This window comes from Eurosta solidaginis, chromosome 3 (genome assembly GCF_040869045.1).
Source record: "Eurosta solidaginis isolate ZX-2024a chromosome 3, ASM4086904v1, whole genome shotgun sequence".
NCBI classification, from domain to species: domain Eukaryota; kingdom Metazoa; phylum Arthropoda; class Insecta; order Diptera; family Tephritidae; genus Eurosta; species Eurosta solidaginis.
In genome coordinates, this window is record NC_090321.1 from 49,893,651 (window position 1) to 49,916,343 (window position 22,693).

Genomic DNA, 22,693 nt, shown 5'->3' on the forward strand with positions numbered 1-22,693 from the left:
AAAATTATCAAGAAGAAGCCATCTGCTGTTGGGATAACACCACCTGTAATGTATTCGCCTTGTCAGCTATTTTTATTAATTCATTGCATAGTAGATTGGATTGTCAAAAGGAGATGGCAAACTCAAAATGAAACCAACACATAGCCAACATTTTCTTACAACATGCAAAAACTGCTAAGTTTTATGTTTCTATTCCATACCATTCGAGCCAACACCAACACGCAGATTTTGACAATCTGAACAAACATATTTTGTTTTTGTACACATGAACCAACTATATAGTTGAAGCATGATCCCTATATTGAATATCGAAATAATTCGATACTAAATTTGCATCCCTACTTTTTGCGAGTTTTGTTTAACAATTATTGCTTTGCATTTGCATTTCTCTGCAATAAATAAATGAAATGAAATGTGCTGTAAGTGGCTGCACAAGTTCTCACCAAAAAGGGGATCCATCTTTAAGCTTCCATCGTTTTCCAATAAACCAAACATTAGTTAAAGCCTGGGAAAAATTTTGTGGAAGAAAATGTGAGAAAAACTTTTCGGTTTGTAACAAACATTTTCGTAGAGAGGACTATGAAAATCTTCTAAAATATGAACTGGGTAAGTAATCTAAAGGGACTTTGGCACTCTTCAGCATTGGGCAGAGTGCACAAAAAATAAGGTAATAGTGTAGAAAAGGGTCGACTGCTAATACGCTACACCCAGCGGGTTAGGGGGTGTAAGAATATACCCGCTGTAGGTATGCCTCTCGTATGAGGCGACTAAAATACCAGATTCTAGGGGTTGTGTAGTGCAACCTTTTCAGGTCCAGCGCAATATATAGCTCCTCCGGTAATAGTCTAGTTGAGGGCTCGACTGCTAATACGCTACCAAAAATATCGAGAGAGGTGTCAAACGACGCGTCTTGACATCAGTATTAATAATCCGAAGGCGGAAAATAAAAATTTTAACTCGTTCAAAAGATTAACGAAAACCCGAAAAAGACCTGCGGGTACCTCCGAAACCGGGGGTGGGATCCATAGTATTTTTGCGCAAAACACCTTTCTGCGTTGGCGGCCTTCGGCCGCGTTTATAAAAAATAAACCTGGGCTACGCCATACTAAGTCCAGGTGTGTGGTATAACCGTGGCTACCGCCACGGTGATGCGCAATTTTTTTGTGGGTACAAACACAACAACAACCACATGAAAATCGCCAACTTCAACTGTAAATATCTCCGGACAGAGATAAAATGTTTCTTTTCCGCATCGGATTATTGTTCTCGAGATTAATATGTGTATTTTGACACCTCTCTCGATATTTTTGGTAGCGTATTAACAGTCGACCCCTCAACTAGACTATTACCGCCAATTGGGTTTGGCGCGTCTTGACATCAGTATTAATAATCCGAAGGCGGAAAATAAAATGTTTAACTCGGTCAAAAGATATTAACGAAAAACCGAGAAAAGACCCGCGGGTACCTCCGAAACCGGGGGTAGATCCATAGTATTTTTGCGCAGAACACCTTTCTGCGTTGGCGGCCTTCGGCCGCGGTTAATAAAAATAACCCTGGGCTACGCTATGCCAAGTCCGGGTGTGTGGGATAACCGTGGCTACTGCCACGCTGATGCACAATTTTTTTTTGTTGGTCCAAAACAACAACAACCACATGAATATCGCCAACTTCAACTGCAAATATCTCCGGACAGAGATAAAATGTTTTGTTTTCCGCCTCTGATTATTGTTCTCGAGATTAATACGCGTCTTTTGACGCCTCTCTCGATATTTTTGGTAGCGTATTAACAGTCGACCCCTCAACTAGACTTTTACCCAATTGGCAACCTCACCTTCAAGCGGCGAATCCCGTTCCACTAAAAGACGTAGCTCTGGCGACCCCAAGCTCCTCATGAAACTTTTAGGTGGGGAGGGAGGGATGGCCTGAAGGTTTAATGAGGCCATATAAATCGTTCCCGAGATGGTCGGGCTAGCACCTTAATGGAGATGTGTTACCGGAGTGTACCGGATCTGTATCCGGCAAAGGACCATCACATCGATAACACTCCACAAAGCCTTCGGGGAGTAACCTTATCGCAATAACAACAACAACAGCTGCTAATACGCTACCAAAAGTATGTTGTTGTTGTTGTAGTTGTAGCAATGCTCGCCCCACCTAATAGCCGCGACCGATCACAAATTGTCATCAATATCCTCTAACGGGAGTCCAAGGAAACTTGCCGTTTCAACAGGGGTGGACCATAAGGAAAGGTGTGTTAGAGGCGTTGGTTCCACATTACAATTAAAGAGATGGTTGGTGTCATGTGGGGACACATTGCAAGCGGGGCATACATTTTGTATGTCGGGGTTGATTCTGGATAGGTAAGAGTTTAACCTGTTACAGTATCCAGAACGAAGTTGGCCAAGAGTGACACGCGTTTCCCTGGGGAGTATGCGTTCATCTTCCGCGAGTTTTAGATACTTTTCTTTAAGTGCTGGATTTACCGGGCAATTCCCGGCATAAAGGTCCGACGCCTGTTTATGGAGTTCACCAAGGACCTGCTTGTGTTTTTTCGCTTCATACGGCTGGGTTCTCAGGTGCCATATTTCCTCAAAATGCTTACGGAGATGACTCCTTAAGCCCCTAGGCGGTGCTGGTTCATCAATCAGATGTCTGTTGGGATGCCCAGGTTTATGGGTATTCAACAGGAACTGTTTGGTCAGCATCTCATTTCTCTCTCTGATGGGGAGTATTCTCGCCTCATTATGCAGATGGTGTTCTGGGGACATAAGAAGACAGCCCGTGGCGATTCTGAGAGCAGTATTTTGGCAGGCCTGTAGTTTCTACCAAAAGTATCGAGAGAGGTGTCATCAGTAATAATACCAAGGTAGAAACAACGTTCAAAAGATATTAACGAAAGACCGAAAAATGAACCGCGGGTCCCTCCGAAATCGGGGGTGGTATCCATATAGTACACCTTTGTACGTTGGCGGCCTTCGGCCGTGTTTATAAAAAATTACCCTGGGTGGGTCCAACACCGGTTTGGATACCAAAACTATATCCGCGCAACATAAGTGCAACATAAGTGTTGTTCGCGGATATAGTTTTGGTCTCCAAACCGGTGTTGGACCCACACAGGGTAATTTTTTTATAAGCGCGGCCGAAGGCCGCCAACGCGCTTCCCAAGGCAGTCGGTTCTATGTACCGGAGCGACTCGGGATTTTTCCGACCAAGGACTGTCATTTCAGTGTGACCCCATTTAATTTGTTTCGTCCCTCCCACAAATTTTCATCCTCCCAGCATCTCCTTGCAGCAGGACTGCTCCATATTCTCTTACTCCGGGAAGGCATCGAATCCAATCCGGGTCCCTCTCCTGACCCCGGTCCTGAGGAATTCTTTTGCTGCATGTGCCGGAAAAGAATCTTTTTAGGACGGTCATACTCTGTTCAGTGTGTGTCGTGCAAGGGATGGTTGCATCGGACAGGTTGTTCTGGGCTTGATCCCAAAACCCGACATCCACGTAACTTTTATAAATCTTTTGTGGCTCCCTGCTGTACACGCCCAAGGGCGTCCCGTAGTCTACGCCTAAGCGCCCCCCTACCTTCCAGCAGCCCCGCTGCTCAGCAAGCCACAAAAGTACCCGCTGCTGCTCGCGCCCCACGGCGCCAACAACTCAAACAGCTGATTCCACTCATAACTACTACCTTCGTAGTAGATTTGGTAGCAATGCTGAGCATCAGCCCCTGCCCCCGTCTTCTCCCCCCTCTTTTCCTGCAGCAATCGTGCAGGTCAGGGAAACAGACTCTTAGTCCCTACTTCCGTTTGCACCGTCTGCCAGCACAGAATATATAGGTTTGCGACATCCGCCCAATGCAGCTCCTGCCTTGGGTGGTGCCACTTTCCTAGATGTTCTGGTCTCCGCGACGGCAACCCCCCGACGGGTTTCATCGCGTCATGTTGCCAGGTCGCAAACCCAAATCATCCGGGTACCCCAATGCTTGCGCAAGGACGCCCAGTCCCAGGGCCACAACAGCAATTGCGTCCTGGCCTTCCACAACCCAGGCGTAGTCACCCGTCACTTACCCCCAGAGTGGCGGCGTCTCCCCTTATGCACTTCAGAATTCTGCAGTTAAACTGTAACGGACTAACTGGGAAGATTACGGAGATAGTCGATTTCATGAAGCGGCCCAACATCCGCATTGCTGCGATTCAAGAGACTAAACTCACAGCAAGATCTGCATTGCAGACCTGCTCTGGGTATAATGTCCACAGGAAAGACCGCGAGAGCGGAAATGGAGGCGGTCTCGTGTTTATCATACACCACTCTGTGCAATATTATATATTTGATCCTGGCAGCGACCGCAGGGACAATGTCTTAGAACGTCAAGGCCTATCTGTCCGGTCAGGCGATGCAAACCTAGAAATCATCAACATCTACATCCCTCCTGCCACCTGTTGCCCCAGTGGATACCGTCCTAATATCAGGGCCTTACTGTGGTTGACAGTCCCATTAACTTTGGTGCGCTGACTCTATCAATTGAAGATATGGTCGATGGAATCCAGAATATTAAATCATCTACCCATACTGATGTTGACGGCTTATCGTCTTATCTTTTGAAAAATTGTTTGGCTCTGGCATTTCCCCTCCTTTTAATTTTCAACAAATCTTTAGAGTGTGGCGAATTTATTGATGCGTGGAAGATAACCTTCATCAGCCCTATTTTCAAGTGCGGTAGCAAGAACAATGTCGCGAATTATAGGCCCATTGCAAAATTATCATCTGTTTCAAAATTATTCGAGTACATTGTGAAACAAAAAATGTACTTTGCCGTCAAACCTATAATCACTGACAATCAGCATGGTTTTATGGCCGGTAGATCCACTGTAACAAACCTATCTATCTTCTCTGATTTTTGCATATCTTCTTTTAATGACCGTTGTCAAGTTGATACTGTGTACACCGACTTCTCTTCTTCAAAGGGTTGTGTAGCGCAATATATAGTTTCTCCAACCCAATTGTCAATCTCACCTTCGAGCGGCGAATCCCGTTTCACTAACAGACGAGGCTCTGGCGACCCCAAGCTTCTCATGGAACTTGGGGTGGGGAGGGAGGGATGGCCTGAAGGTTTAATATGGCCATATAAATCGTTCCCGAGATGGTCGGGCCAGGACCTTAATGGTGCTGTGTTACCGGAGCGTATCGGATCTGTATCCGACAAAGGACCATCACATCGATAACACTCCCCAAAGCCTTCGGGGAGTAACTAATCGCTACAACAACAACAACAACAACTTCTCAAAAGCATTTGATAAAGTTAGTCATTCTATCCTGATTTCTAAATTGACTCGCGTGGGCTTCCACTCGATGTTTTTATCATGGATTAAATCATACCTCCACCAGCGTAGCTGTGTTGTGGTTATAGACAATAACTCTTCAAACACATTCACAGCCACCTCCGGGGTGCCTCAAGGTAGCATACTTGGCCCATTACTTTTTGTAATTTTTATAAACGATATTTCCACCTGCTTCCAGCACTCTAATTTTCTATTATACGCTGATGACCTAAAGATTTTTAATACATACGACGTGATTAAAATGCAATCTGATTTAGATAACGTTGCTGTTTGGTGTCGTGCCAATAACTTGCTAAATGTTAGCAAATGATTTCTTGTAAGCTTTTCTAAATCACGTGGCCTCATTCCCACTTCCTACTCTCTCGATGGTATCCACCTCTCAACTCTTAACGAGATAAAGGACTTGGGTGTTGTCTTCGATTCGAAATTTTCTTTCACGACTCATATAAATTCTACTATTGCTAAGGCGTATTTACTTCTGGCTTTTATTAGGCGTTCCTGCACAGACTTCACGGATCCCTACACCCTCAAGTTATTGTTCACTGCACTAGTTCTTTCGAAGCTGGAATATGCCTGTTTTATTTGGAGGCCGTATCATGAATGCCATATTGTTAGGCTTGAACGTGTGCAGAAAGCGTTTGTTCGGTTCGCGCTGCGCTCGATGAACTTTTCTGAACCGATTCCATCTTATAAATCCAGGTGCTCACTTATCAAATTAGAGTCCCTGGAATGCAGAAGAACTGTCCTATCGCTCATATTTGTTTATGACATCATTAATGGTGTAGTTGATGCACCTTGTCTCCTCAGGAGTCTCCGATTCCATATCCCTATAAGGCCTCTTCGTAATATACCTATTTTCTATACGGATTGTGTCCGAACCCTCTATGCCTCAAACGCACCTTTGCTTAGAGCTATGACCGACTTTAATCGCATCTCTGATTCTTCAGCTATTGATTTTGCTCTTTCTAAGTTTACTTTTAAAACAATACTTACTGATATCTTTTCAAACAGATAAATGTGCTTGTCAATCTCTTCATAGCATGTAAGTTTTATTGTGTCTATCCTCAACTCATGTACTATACTATTAAATAATTATCTAATTTTAATTTAACATTGTTATCTAGTCTGTAAGGGCTTTAAATGCCATATACTGAAATAAAGAAATATGAAATACTCACTGGCAACAATCGCATTATCTTAGGGGATTTCAATGCCCATCATGATCTATGGCATTCAAACTTGCGGGCGGACAGTAGGGGTGAGATGTTGGCGGATCAAATAGAAGAAACGACGTTCTGCAAAATAAGCGGAGACGCCCCCACACGTATGGTAGGAAGCTGTCACAGCTCGCCAGATATCTCAATCGTGAGCGCAGAACTCGTAAACTGCGTCAACTGGCAGCCGATGGTAACATTGGCATCCGACCACCTGCCCATACTTATTTCGCTCGAGCGTGCCGCCGACTTCATCGTCACTGAAAAACGCACTTTCATAAGCTTCAAAAAAGGAAAGTGGGAAGAATATAAATCCTTTACAGACAACCGCTTTGCTGCCCTCCCTATCCCGACTGATGCCCGCCAAGGGGAGCGCGCCTTCCGTAAGGTCATTGAATCCGCCTCGGCACATTTCATTCCCGCCAGGAGAATTCCGGAAATCCGGCCCCACTTCCCGGCGGAGGCCGCAAACTTAGCGAGAGAACGTGACCTTATAAGACAGCTTGATCCAGGCGACCCCCAAATAAGGGATATAAACCAACGCATCAGATTGCTTGTGGATGAACACAAGCGGGCGAAATGGGAGGAGCACCTAAGAGGTTGTAACCTCTCTACCGGTGTGGGTAAACTTTGGTCCACCGTAAAGTCCCTATCGAATCCGACTAAGCAAAAAGACAAAGTTTCCATCGCCTTTGGCGACAAAGTGCTGTCGGACGCGAAAAAATGCGCGAGCGCTTTCTGCCGACAATATATAATGCATCCTACGGTCGACAAAGATAGACGGAGAGCCAATAGACACACACATAAACACAAATTCAGCGCGTCACCAATCACCATCACCACTAAAGAGGTTGAGGACGCCATTGGTCGTGCTAAACCATCCAAAGCAGTGGGCCCAGACGGCATAGCCATGCCGATGCTTAAAAGCCTAGGGAAAGAGGGTTTCAAATATTAAGCGCATGTCTTCAACCTGTCTCTTTCCACCTTTGTCATACCCGAGAAATGGAAAATGGCCAAGGTGGTCCCGCTACTAAAGCCTGGGAAACCAGCTAACATAGGTGAGTCGTATCTAGCCCATCATCAGCATGGCTTCAGAAAACTCCATAGCACTACCACCGCGCTAAATGCCATTAGCACCCAGATAAATTGCGGTTTAAATCAATACCCCCACCATAGAACAGTACTCGTAGCGCTAGACCTATCAAAAGCTTTTCATACGGTCAACCATGGCTCGTTACTGCAAGACCTGGAAGGGTCTACCCTTCCCCCATGTCTTAAAAGGTGGACCGCAAATTATCTGGGTGGTCGGCATGCATCGGTGCAATTTAAAAACGAAACATCAAAACCAAGGAGAATTAAACAAGGGGTGCCACAGGGTGGTGTCCTATCCCCACTTTTGTTTAATTTCTACATATCTAAGCTACCTTCACCACCGGAAGGAGTCACAATCGTTTCCTACGCCGATAACTGCACAATAATGTCCACAGGCCCAGGCCCAAAGATCGATGCGCTATGCAATAAAATAAACGGCTACCTCCCTGATCTCTCCAGTTTTTTCGCCTCGTGAAACCTGGCATTATCACCGACTAAATCTTCCGCGACCTTATTTACAACATGGACGTCCCAAATGTCGACCATTTTGAACATCCACGTCGATGGCACTACGCTACCGACTGTCCTACACCCCAAAATCTTGGGTGTGACGTTTGATCAGGATCTACATTTTGGTGAGCACGCAGCCGCAATTGTTCCGAGAATTCAGAGCCGTAACAAAATCATCAAATCCCTCGCTGGCAGTACCTGGGGAAAAGATAAAGAAACGCTCATGACTACATACAAAGCAATTAACCAGCCGATTACGTGCTACGTGTCACCCATATGGTCGCCAAGCCTAAAAATCACCCACTGGAAGAAACTACAGGCCTGCCAAAATACTGCTCTCAGAATCGCCACGGGCTGTCTTCTTATGTCCCCAGAACACCATCTACATAATGAGGCGAGAATACTCCCCATCAGGGAGAGAAATGAGATGCTGACCAAACAGTTCCTGTTGAATACCCAGAAACCTGGGCATCCCAACAGAGATCTGATTGATGAACCAGCGCCGCCTAGGGGCTTAAGGAGTCATCTCCGTAAGCATTTTGTGGAAATACGGCACCTGAGAACCCAGCCGTATGAAGTGAAAAAACACAAGCAGGTCCTCGGTGAACTCCATAAATAGGCGTCGGACCTTTATGCCGGGAATTGCCCGGTGAATCCAGTACTTAAAGAAAATTATCCAAAACTCGCGGAAGAGGAACGCATACTCCCCAGGGAAACGCGTGTCACTCTTGCTCAACTTCGTTCTGGATACTGTAACAGGTTAAACTCTTACCTATCCAGAATCAACCCCGACATACAAAATGTATGCCCTGCTTGCAATGTGTCCCCACATGACACCAACCATCTCTTCAATTGTAATGTGGAACCAACGCCTCTAACACCCCTTTCCTTACGGTCCACCCCTGTTGAAACGGCAAGTTTCCATGGACTCCCTTGACAATTTGTGATCGGTCGCGGCTATTGGGTGGGGCGAGCATTGCTACAACAACAACAACAAGGCCGCCAACGCAGAAAAGTACCGCTAATAAACAACCAAAGCAGTTTCTCCGGATGTGCTCCACTTAACGACCACTTATAGAGACAATTTTCAAAAATGTAGCGTGTGTAATTTAATTTAATTGTAAAGTTGGTTAGCGGGAAGACCTCCATTATCTATATAAATAAATCTACACCGAGTAGGTAAACTACTTTTCTGGCACACGCATGGTAAACCTCGCTACCAAAGACAAATACTCAACTTACGTAATGAAGAAACAAAACTTTTCAAAGCATTCTTAGCAGACGAGGCTCTGGTGGCCCTAAGTTCTTTGAGCAAAGATCTTAGAACGAGAAGGGGCTGTGGAATGACATGAAAGTTTTCATTTTGATGTCAAATCGTTCCCGACTTAGTTAAGCTGGTTCCATTGGGTAAAAAACCTTCGGGAAATACATAGTCAACGTTGATTTATACAAAACGTTATATAGTTTTCGTGCCGACTCTTGAGTGTCTGAGCATATTGCACATGGCTAAGTACTGTTGATACAACAACAAAATAAGAAAATTCGTAGGCAATGGTATATAATAGTAACTACTTTCTTATTTACTTAATTGGCGCTTAACCGTCTAAACGGTTATGTCCGTCCAACAAGGCGCGCCAGTCGCTCCTTCGCTACGCCAACCAGCGCCAATTGGTCACACCAAGGGAGTTTAAATCGTTTTCCACCTGGTCCTTCCAAGGGAGTGGGTGCCGCCCGCTACCTCTGCTTCCATAGGCGGGTTCCGATAGAAACACTTTCTTGGCCGGAGCATCATCTTTCATTCGCATAACATGGCCTAGCCAGCGCAGCCGCTGCGTTTTAGTTTTAATAGTAACTACGTAAGAGGATTATGTCCAAAGACTAAGCAGCCTTTCAGAGGAACTTAATTGTCGTACATATTAGTCTTAATTAAAATGGTGATATTTTCATTTTAGGTTTCACTGATAAACTAACTTTAAAAAAAGATGCTGTGCCATCGATCTACGAAACAGATGAGGAAAGTATTCAAAAAAAGCAACGTGAAGAATACAAAAAAATTGTTGATGATTTACTACGCCAACATGAAGGTAAATAAAAAAGTTTGTTTTTTGTAATAGTTATTTTTAATTCTAGTCCATTCTTGTTTATTTTTTTTTTTTTTTTTTTACAGAAGATGTGCTTTCTACCGAATTAAATTGCGATGTGAATTATGTTTACCAGGAAGCTAAAACAACATTGTAAGTTGATAAACGCCCAGTTGTAAATGTATGCATGAAACATCGAGATTCGACGAAAGAATTGGCGTTATGTATGCATGCCAGTAAAAATGCCCGTTTATTTCTTTTTAACACGTGTATTTTCTCTGTAGCATACACACTCTATTACTCCCTTTGTACAACTTTTGTATGCTTGTGGCTGTATTAATACCGAATGCATACAAAAGCACTAGAAAAACATGTATACATTCATACGTAGTACGTACATATGTTTCATACGTACGAAAGCACTATCCCTTCATTGATAGGAATTTCTTATTTATGTATGTAATAACAACAGCAATAATATTAATATGATGAAAGATGGCGCAACTTGGATTATATGGGATATTAATAGACGTACAATTCTTACCGGTTTGGTCAAACCCCACCGCCCTGAAATTGTATTCACAACAGTTCATTGACTGTGAAGCATTTTGAGCCAAGCGGTCGGCGGTCGTAATTAATCCTAGATATATTCCAAGTTGCCTAAATAATTGTTTGAAGTACATATGTACATTTCGCTAATATTTCAAAAATTATAAACCTTATATACTTTTTCATGCATTTAACACACGTACAATTTATTTCAACAGGGTGGTACATATATCGTATATCGTAATAGCAGAATACCAAAATAATAGCCCAGCAAACACAGTTTCTAACGTTAGAGAAATATTGTAATTTTACATTAGAATTCTAATGTAGTTCTCTAATGCAATTCGAATCAAAAACTAGGTTAGAGAACGATTCGAATAATACCAGAAATGCGGTGTTATGACTATCGATTATTTGCACGACATGATCACTCATTCTTAGTGTCATACAAACAAAATGAAAATAGTGGAAATATAATTGTGGGCTAAATCAGAAGCCCCGCCATAGAACAGTACTCGTAGCACTAGACCTATCAAAAGCTTTTGATACGGTCAACCATGGCACGTTACTGCAAGACTTGGAAGGGTCTACCCTTCCCCCATGTCTTAAAAGGTGGACCGCATATTATCTGGGTGGTCGGCAGGCATTGGTGCTATTCGGAAACGAAATATCAAAGCCAAGAAGAATTAAACAAGGGGTGCCCCAGGGTGGTGTCCTATCCCCACTTTTGTTTAATTTTTACATTTTAAAAAATACCTTCGCCACCAGAAGTAGTTACTATCGTTTCTTACGCCAATGACTGCATAATAATAACCACAGGCCCGGGCCCAAAGATCGATGAGCTTGGCAACAGTATAAACGGCTACCTCCCTGATCTCTCCAGTTTTTTCGCCTCGCGAAACCTGGCATTATCATCGACTAAATCATATTTACAGTTTGGACGTCCCAAATGTCGACCATTTTGAACATCCACGTCGATGGCACTACGCTACCGACTGTCCTACACCCCAAAATCTTGGGTGTGACGTTTGATTAGGATCTACATTTTGGTGAGCACGCAGCCGCAATTGTTCCGAAAATCCAGAGCCGTAATAAAATCCTCAATTCCCTTTCTGGCAGTACTTGGGGAAAAGACAAAGAAACGCTCATTACCACATACAAAGCAATTGGCCAGCCGTTTGCGTGCTACGCGTCTCCTATATGGTCGCCAAGCCTAAAAACTACCCAGAGGAAGAAGCTACAGGCCTGCCAAAATACTGCGCTCAGAACCGCCACGGGCTGTCTTCTTATGTCCCCAGAACACCATCTACATAATGAGGCGAGAATACTCCCCATCAGGGAGAGAAAGGAGATGCTAACCAAACAGTTCCTGTTGAATACCCAGAAACCTGGGCATCCCAACAGACATCTGATTGGTGAGCCAGCACCGCCTAGGGACTTAAGGAGTCATCTCCGTAAGCATTTTGGGGAAATACGGCACGTGAGAACTCAGCCGTATGAAGCAAAAAAATACAAGCAGGTCCTTGGTGAACTCCACAAACAGGCGGCGGACCTTTATGCCGGGAATTGCCCGGTGAATTCAGTACTCGTGGAACAGTACCCAAAACTTGCGGAAGAGGAACGTATACTCCCCAGGGAAACGCGAGTCACTCTGGCTCAACTACGTTCTGGATACTGTAACAGGTTAAACTCTTACATATCCAGAATCAACCCCGACATACAAAATGTATGCCCCGCTTGCAATGTGTCCCCACATGACACCAACCATCTCTTTAATTGTAATGTGGAACCAATGCCTCTAACACCCCTTTCATTATGGTCCAGCCCTGTCGAAACAGCAAGTTTCCTTGGACTCCCGTTAGAGGATATTGATGACAATTTGTGATCGGTCACAGCTATTAGGTGGGGCGAAACTTTGCTACAACAACAACAACAACGGCAATTTAATAGCAACAGGTGCGGCAGTGATAATCTTGGATTTAATCTGCAAGCCAGACACACTCAGGCTAGGATGAGAAAGAGTCCGCGTGCAGGAGTACATTCCAAATCCCATGAGGTGTCAAAACTGCCAAACGTTAGGACAGACGAAGAAATGGTCCAAAGGCGTGGAGGTATGCAAAGAATGTGCAGAGCCACCACCTCATGAAACTTGTCAGAAGAAATTCTGTGTAAACTGCAACAACGACAGACACGGTTCAAACGATCCCACATGCCCAAGCTTCCTTAAACATAAAGCAATAAATAAAATAAAAATTGAATACAGATGTAGAGTTAGGGAAGCATGGAAAACATACAATACTAATCCATCAGCCTTGAAAATAGCACCCTTTCAAAAAAACAACAAACAAGCCAACAACAACAGAAATCATAAAAAACCATATCTCTAGTACGAAAGCAGCAGAGAGATTAAACATAAACACCAACCTTACAACTCCGAACACTAACAAGTCAAACAATGAAAAGCAAAATGAATCAAAGACCAACAACAACAAACATACATCATCTACTTCTAACACAACAAGAAATACAGGGAAAAAAACGGTCCAAACAGAAAGCTACGCGCCATCGTTAGAAAAAACAATAACAAATACAAACGATACAAACAATACACGCATCGAAACCAATGACATTGAAAAGTCATCGATTGCAGAGAGTAGTGACATAGAAATTTCTCCATGCTCTCAACTTTATAAGCGATTTCCAGATCTCAAAACTATCATTACACCTAATACATATAAAAGCACCCTTCCAGACTCAAAGCAACAACAATAAAAACAATAAGCTCAAACATTCAATAAAACCTCAAACAAACTGTAACTTTTAACTCAAATTGATATTGGTATTAATTTATCAATCGTACAGTGGAACATACAAGGAGTCTCTTTCAATAAATTTGCACTAAAATATCTGGTGCATAAACATAAGCCAGATGTTCTTCTCCTACAAGAGACGCACATAGTACAAAAAAATCTAAGTTTTTTGCACTTACCAAACTATAAAGCATATCATCACAACGAACCCACACCATACGCCAAATCCGGCATAGCGATTTTGGTAAAAAAATACAATCAACACGTCCAACCATAGAACTTCCACCAACAATCTTCTGCATCAGACAATCACACTGCACGCCAATGCTGGAATTTACATTGCAGAACTGGCAGCCTTACGGTTCGCAGCTCACTATACTGCAACAAAAAGCAATGTTGTTGTTGTTGTAGCGATAAGGTTACTCCCCGAAGGCTTTGGGGAGTGTTATCGATGTGATGGTCCTTTGCTCCATGAGGAGCTTAGGGTCGCAAGAGCCTCGTCTGTTAGTGAAACGGGATTCGCCGCTCGAAGGTGAGGTTGGAGAAGCTATATATTGCGCTACACAACCCTTCATCAGAATTCGTTTTAGAGGTATGGTTCCTTCGGCAAAGTTTCTTATTTTGATCCCTAGAATATGATTTTCACAGAGCAATGGGCGATTTTTTTGCCTCCCCACAAATCGACCCGCCCTAGTGAACAGTATATACATATATCTCACAAATGGACTGCCAACCCAACCAAATATCACAGTGTTATGGATACCAGGACACGTAGGGATAAACGAAAACGAGTTAGCAGACGACGCCGCCAAAAAAGCAAATAAGTTGCCATTAATATCAGAAGTTCCATGTTTAAGAACGAGTATCACAAACTTTTACAAAAAACCCAGTAAAGAGAAAGCAAACAAAAAATTGTTCCTATCAGAATCTTTTTTAAACAAACTTAACAGCAACATCGATCGTCCAAAATACAATCAAAACTTCACCAGGAACGACTGAATCATCATAGCTCGCATGAGAGTCAGTGTAACAAAGTTCTCGTCAGAGCACCACTTTCTACAGTCACAGCCAAGAGAATGCACGTGGTGCGCAACGATCCTGAGCGTCGAACATATACTCAAATTTTGCACGGTATCAGGAGACCAAAATATCAATTTAACAAAAGCTCTAGACTACAGCCAAGAAAATACTATAAAACTTCTCAAAGACGCACTAAATGTTCACGAAGTATAAATCAGTTTTCCATGGGGAAATATGGCCTTAGTTGCCCAGCCCCAAAATATACTTTATAAATTTATTTATAAAGTATTTATAAAGTATAGAATAAATAAAACTTATTTTAAGAATCTTCTTTAATTTATATAAAAGCGAAATCAAAAAATACACAACAAATTTCTAAACAAGCACTTATCTGACACTACTATTTATAATTACAAAAATAAGACATTTTTGCACAATGCGAAAATAATTTATGCGGCTAGTACTGATCTTAATAAATTAGGAAGGAAAATTTAAAGTTTTTTTTGGGATTATAAGCCTAAGAATTTAATTTCAATTTACCGCAGCCATCTCAATCAGATTGGTGGCGTAAAGACTGACGACTTGCGGTGGATGGAGACTGGTTCGAGGGCTGCAAAGTGTCGAAGATGATGTTGTTGTTATTGTTGTAGCGATAAGGACACTCCCAGAAGGCCTTGAGCCTAAGCCCCCTAACCCGCTGGGGGATGTCATAGGGTATCAAGGTACCAAAAAAGATCCACAAAGAACATCAACAATAACTTCAAATGCATCTATTTAAACATAAAAAGCCTAGTAGCTAACAAATCAGAGTTGGAAGTGTTGGCGGAAGTTCATAGACCAAGCATCATACTGTGGCGAATATTAGTGACACTAAGTGATACTCACATCACTAGTCTGATGCTAAGTAAATGAAGCCATAACAACAATAAAGCAGGCAGTCACTTGTATCTACATAAACGAATCAATCATTATGTCTACCCATATGTACGTACACGCAGAGGAGAGAGACGCACAAACACATGCATATATGTTATCTGAGATACTCCCAAAAGTAGGCAATCGTCTGTCGAAGTATCACTCACATATACACGCGCATGGGCTATGCAAGAAGCTATAAAATTCGTGCATCTGTAGTTATAGCTGAAAAATTTATAGCTGGTAAACAAATAGCAAATTCTAGAAATAGAAACGCCTAGAAATATGTCAACGAGGAAACCAAAGAGTATAAAAGCAGCAGCTGAGGCACGACGAATCAGTTTGATTTTATTTATTCATTTATTATTTAAAGTCGATGACAAACTATGGTCGACTGCATAATATAAAAGATATATAAATATACAACTCAAAAGATAAAATTTAAGATATATCGAGATTTCAACAATGTTATATTACAAACAAAGAAATATTAATGAACATTACTATTTAATTTCAGAATATAATAATAATAAGAAATATGAGTAGAAATAAGATCTTATGCCGAAATCTTATACTGGCGGAATGCATCAGATTCCGCTCAGCATGATTTCGGAATGCAGTGGATTCCAATCTCCCTGTTGGAATGCAACAAGATTCCAATCAGCATGTCATGGGAATCCGGCAGTGCTAAGAGTAGTGTAATGAGGATACGCCATCACAAGGCATAAAAAAGTAACATGACCTGTGTTGTTGGAATGCACCGGATTCCAATCAGCTCGATGCCTGACCCATAAGATTATACTGCCGGAATGCATACGATTCCGGTCAGTGACTCGTGAAAAAGCATGTTTTTACGTTGTTGGAATGCACCAGATTCCAATCAACACAGTACTGTCTTGTTTCTTCTTAATGATACATGTTGATAAATGTTCCTCCATCCTTAAGCGAGATAGTTCCTGTATTTTATCGGAGGAATAAAATGCCGGCAAATTAAATTAGCTTGTATCTCTTAAATTAGATAGGCAAGTATTGCATTACGTATAGTGGCAAAAGTACATTCAAGCATCAGTCATTGTAGTGCATGCACTAGATAAGAAGAGGATTATTTTTAGCAAAGTTTCGTCGACAAAGGGGTAAATAGAAAGGAACGTAGTGTCTGGATACTCTAGGGGGACCCGCAAAAAACAAGCGGCTGAGGAGGTCCGCGGAATCAATTTCTCCAATAATGAGCTTATAGATGAACAATACCCCAGTAATATTCTCCGATTTTCCAGAGTGGGTAAGTTAATAAGAAGAAGTCTACTTCTGTATGGAGGAAGGTGGAGACTTGAGTCCCAATTAAGGCCGCGCAATGCAAATATCAAAAATTGCTTTTGAACTGACTCAAGACGCTTTATATGCTTTTGAGAAACAGGGGACCAAACGCATGAGCAATACTCGAGTATTGGACGAACCAGCGATGTGTAAAGAACCTTAGTGAGGTACGGATCATCGAACTCTTTAGCCCATCTTTTAACAAATCCAAGTAAACCCAACGCTTTGTTGGCTATAGATGAAATATGCATGTTAAAATTCAATTTCGGATCAAAAAGGACACCTAGATCATTTGCAATAGATATACGCTCCAAAGGCGTACCATCTATTACATAAGATTTCAATGCTGGCTTCACTCGGTGAAATGTCATATGCTTACATTTAGAGCAATTTAAAGCTAGTAAATTTGTTGTGCACCAACATTGGAACGAGTCCAAGTCGGCCTGAAGAAGATCCAAGGAACTCAAATCGGTAGGACAGTAAGTGTAGCAAAGTTTTATATCATCCGCATACATTATAGTATGGGAATATAATATTGTCTGTGGCAAGTCATTAATGAAAAGGGCAAAGAGCAAAGGGCCTAGATGACTTCCCTGGGGTACGCCGGAGGAAACTACGAACGATTCCGACAGATTGCACTTGAACAGGACTTTTTGGGTCCGGTTAGAAAGATAGCTTTTCAGCCACATTAATAGGTGAAATGGAAAGCCCAGTAAATCAAGCTTATGAATAAGCAACTCATGGTTGACGGTATCAAATGCTTTGCTGAAGTTCGTGTAGATGACATCCGTTTGCTTGTTCGCTAAAAATCCTTCCATAACTATAGAGGTGAATACAAGCAAATTTGTAGTGGTTGACCTTTGACGAATAAAACCGTGTTGGCATGCAGATAAAAGACTAGAACACTGATATTGCAGTTGAATGGTGACAATCTGTTCAAAGACTTTAGGAATGACTGAAAGTTTAGCAATACCCCTGTAGTTTTCAACTTTTGACCTACTACCTTTTTTATGCAGGGGTATAATAAAAGACTGTTTCCAAAGTGCCGGGAATGACGCAGATCCCAGAGATAGCTCAAATAATTTTAAAATAGGCTCATACATGTTTTCGGCGCAGTACCTAAGCACGCAACTAGGAACACCGTCCGGTCCCGGAGAAAAGGTGGGCTTCAAAGATTGAAGACTCTGAAGAACAATATTACCATCAATATTCCTAATGTAATTCGAGCTATCTAAGTGATAGGGATATTGACCGGAATGAAAACCACTGGATGAATACGTGGACTTAAAGAACTCAGAAAATAGTTCAGCAACGTCGTCATCAGTACAAGCTTTTTTACCTCCAAAGGTTAATGAGGAAGGATACCCAGAAGTTTTCCGCTTTGAATTTACGAAACTGTAAAACTTTTTTGGATTTCTAAAAAATTGGGATTTACAACAACTCAAGTAATTTTTATAACAAAGCTGATTAAGACGGTGAAATTTGGAACGTGCTATTAGATATTTAGAGAGGTCTGCAGATGCTCCAGATTTTACTAATTTTCTATTCTGCGTCACAAGGTCAACCCATCTACCGAGCTTCGTCGTTTTATCCGTCTTTGGTAATGAATTATCGCACTTTTTCTGTTTTTAGAAATTTTCGATATCGAAAAAGTGGGCGTGGTTGCAGCCCGATTTCATTCATTTTAAATAGCGATCTGAGATGAGCGCCCAGGAACCCACATACCACACTTCATCAAGATACCTCAAAATTTACTCAAGTTATCCTGTTTACGGACGGACGGACGGACGGACGGACATGGCTAAATGAATTTCTTTTTTCACCCAGATCATTTTGATATATAGAAGTCTATATCTATCTCGATTAGTTTATGCCGTTACGGATTGCCGTTATGCGAACAAAGTTAATATACTCTGTGAGCTCTGCTCAGCTGAGTATAAAAATGCAGCGGATTGGCATAACTGAGACTGAACTTAAATGGTTCCGCAATTCTTTGAAGCAGAGAAAGCAGAAAACAGTTAGAAATGCTGTGGCGTCTGATGAATTAGAGGTACCCATAGGGTTACCTCAAAGTATAGTATTGGCACCTATACTATTTCTTATATACATAAATGATATCGAACCCTACCCGCGAAAAAATGTTGATTACAGGAGAACGTTTTTTTTTACTTAGTTCGGCACTCAAAGCTGATTATTGTCTGAAACTCGGTACCATTCCTTTTTATTGCATTAGAAAAGCCATGCAATGTGTAAAATTTTTATATCAGTGAGATATCACAATTTTTTGTCGCTTATATTTTTTTCGCCGTCACCATAAATTGCTCGTTCTCAAAGATATGGCGGTTACCTTAAAATATAGACATTAAAAACACTATTGTTAGTATTTGGCAGTTATTTTAATTTTTTCATTTTTAACCAGTTAACAAAGTAAAAAAAAACATCTAAAAAAACTTAAATTATTTCATATAAATACATTCGTATAGGTAGTTTCAGTTCAATTTGAATTAATTGCACTTATGTATAGTAAAAAATAGGAACTTCATTTCTAAGTCTTAAGAACATTTTGGAACTTCAAAATAAATTATTTTACATTATCTTCCTCATCTGTTTCTGGTAGAATATCTCTAATATCTTCATCGGATTTCAGATTCAAATATTCCTTTTGAAATTTGTGTGGGATTATGTTCTTATCACAGAGGTCTTTCAAGTTTTTGTATTTAGCTAATGAAATACTAAGCTCCCTATTGTATAGTGGAAGAGGGCCATTGTTTAATAATGAAGAGTTACGTCTGGATCGTGGAATTGATTTTACATCATATTCTTTGGTTTCAGAGCATTCAAAGTATCCATATTTAAATTTAATAATAGAACTGTTTTTCTCGAATGAAGCGGAACGTAATATTTGGAAATTAATTCTAAATGTGGGTGGAAACATTGCACTTGCAAAACTTTTCCAATCCTTAAAATGAGAGTGATGCATGGCGATACACGTATAACTTGTTGGATTGGTTCTAGCACTACCAATCATGGTATACCATTCTGTTGGAGCCCAAACAGTTCTTTCAAGAATAAAATACTCAATAGTGCTATGAATCGAATCCACTGGCATCATGGTATGTCCAGGTAGCAAATATTTTATTTTGATATTTTTAACAAACACTGACTTCTCCAGGAAAAACACCAAGGCAGCGAGCATGGCTCTGTTCCGGTTTTGACCTGCACAGCTATCACAGTAAAGACTTATTGATTCGTGACTTTTTCTTTCATCTGTCAGTATGACGGAAATCACTTTTTGCTTCATTGTCCAAATATTTATCACGCACTTATCTTTTTTGGGCAAATGAAATCCGATATGAAATTCATTGTTGAAAATATTTCTGAAGACTCGCAAAGATAAATTGGCTGATGCTCTTTAAATGTTTAACATAACATTTATATAGCCCTGCTACATTACGAAACTCATGTGAAATGTACAGTTTATTGCTCTTATTACGGCAATAATGAGAAGGCACTGCAGGCAACTTTTCAATGAATGCTTTTACTATAGATACTTTAGCTATGTCTGATTTGTTATGGGGTTCCTTTCGTACCTTATTTTCCTTATTTTCAACAACATTGATCCCTCGCTGATATTAACAATGTTTGCGATATACTCAAAGTACTTAACAAAAATTTTTGGCACACGGAGTAATCGTAGCTAAACTTTTTCTTGGTACTTGTTGATCTCACCCTCTGGACATTCTTTCGTCTTATACATGAAAGCAGTCAGTCTTTTTGCCTTAATTTATTTCCGATACCCCAAAAGTGTTCATTTATGGAAGTTCTGTCGCTCTCAGTGAAATTTTTCATGCAATCATTTCCACATTTTTTGGTAGCACAGGGGTTTTGTCGAACTCCAGTAGACCGCTTTTTTCTAGTTAGGAGTCGCTTAGGTATTGTTTTTTTTTTTTATAGCCTCTTTTTCCAACACAAATTTCTTCTTCGCAATCGTCGGTTTGCTCCGTATCAGTATCGTATCCGAGTACGGTACAAGAGCGTCTTTTCCTAGCTGAAATTGAAGAATTTGCAAAATACATATATATATATATATATATATATATATATATATATATATATATATATATAAATATATGCATAAATACACTTACGTCTAGTTCCAAATGGCTCATAATGTATACTAATTATATCTAAACCGCGATAATTGCCTAAGCGCCAGCATAGAATAAAAAACTAAGCGCAGGCAGAAAATAAAATTGTAAGCGGATGCAGAAAATAAAAAGGTAAGCGACAACCGCGGTCAAGCACAATGTACACAAAATGAGTTTGGAGGTTACATTAAAATTCTTTCCGCTGCAACTAATTAACGGGAATTCCCAGAACTACAAAAATTTCCCAGAAGATTCATATGATTGTAAACTATCGATATGTGCAAAAAAATAAAAAGCGATAATAGTTTCGCTTACCTTTTTTTCGCGGGTAGGGCTCGATAGTCAATGCTATCGAAGGTTGTGAAATTAGAGTTTTTGCGGATGACGCATTAATTATGATTACTTACTTACTTACTTAATTGGCGCTTAACCGTCTAAACCGTTATGTCCGTCCAACAAGGCGCGCCAGTCGCTCCTTCGCTCAGCCAACCGACGCCAATTGGTCACACCAAGGGAGTTTAAATCGTTTTCCACCTGGTCCTTCCAACGGAGTGTGGGCCACCCTCTACCTCTGCTTCCATAGGCGGGTTCCGGTAGAACCACTTTCTTGGCCGGAGCATCATCTTTCATTCGCATAACATGGCCTAGCCAGCGCAGCCGCTGCGTTTTAATTCGCTGGACTATGTTGATGTCTGCGTATAGCTCGTACAGCTCATCATTAAATCTTCTTCGGTACTCGCCATCGCCAACGCGTAGAGGTCCACAAATCTTTCGAAGAATTTTTCTCTCGAACACTCCCAAAGCCGCTTCATCTGCTGTTGTCATGGTCCATGCTTCTACCCCATATAGCAGGACGGGTACGATAAGTGACTTGTAGAGTATGATTTTCGTTCGCCGAGAGAGGACTTTACTTTTCAATTGCCTACCTAGTCTTCAGTAGCATTTATTGGCAAGATTGAGTCTTCGCTGGATTTCAGTGCTGATGTTGTTGCTAGTGTTGATGCTGGTTCCCAAATAAACGAAGTCTTTTACTATTTCGAAATTATGGCTGCCAACAGTAGCGTGGTTGCCAAGGCGCGTATGCGCTGACTCTTTGCTCGATGACAGCAGGTACTTCGTTTTGTCCTCATTCACCATCAAACCCACATGAACTATATAACCATGCGCGGTTCCAGGGGGGAATTTTTTTTTTGTATTGACTGTAATGAAGTATATAATATTAATCTACATAGTAATTTCTTATCACACAACGGATCTTTACTAATTTTTAATTTTTCTTGCTTTTTTACGTTATTATAACATATATTTAAAACTCCCCCCCCCCCCCCCCCCCCCCCCCCCCCATATAACGTAAAAAAGCAAGAAAAATTAAAAATTAGTAAAAATCCGTTTTGTGATAAGACATTACTATATAGATTAGTATTATATACTTCATTACAATCAATACAAAAAAAAAGGTGCTAATAAAATAGGAGTCATGCAAAGAACAACTAAATTCATTCAAAAAAAATACAAAATAATTTTATATAAATCAATTATAGAATCGAACTTCGTGTACTGCCCGTCCTTTCTATTCATAATAGCGGATAAAGAAGTAGACAAGATCCAAAAGCTTCAAAATAGATGCATGATATTTATTCTTCAGAAACCTAGAGATACGCGAACGGCGGACCTCTTGAGACTGGTTAAGTGTGAAACAAAAGATT

The 22,693-nt window shown here is 41.2% G+C and overlaps 1 protein-coding gene across 1 annotated transcript in view; it reads left to right on the plus strand.

Annotated features, from left to right (window-relative positions):
* The first annotated feature begins 329 nt into the window (after window positions 1–329).
* Window positions 330–22,693, plus strand: part of LOC137243686 (protein suppressor of hairy wing-like) — a 107,369-nt gene continuing 85,005 nt past the window's right edge. The window contains exons 1-3 of the mRNA XM_067771650.1: window positions 330–606; window positions 10,103–10,234; window positions 10,318–10,384. Of these exons, the coding sequence (XP_067627751.1) occupies window positions 408–606; window positions 10,103–10,234; window positions 10,318–10,384 (398 nt within the window). The 5' untranslated portion in view covers window positions 330–407. The remainder of the gene's footprint in view (window positions 607–10,102; window positions 10,235–10,317; window positions 10,385–22,693) is intronic.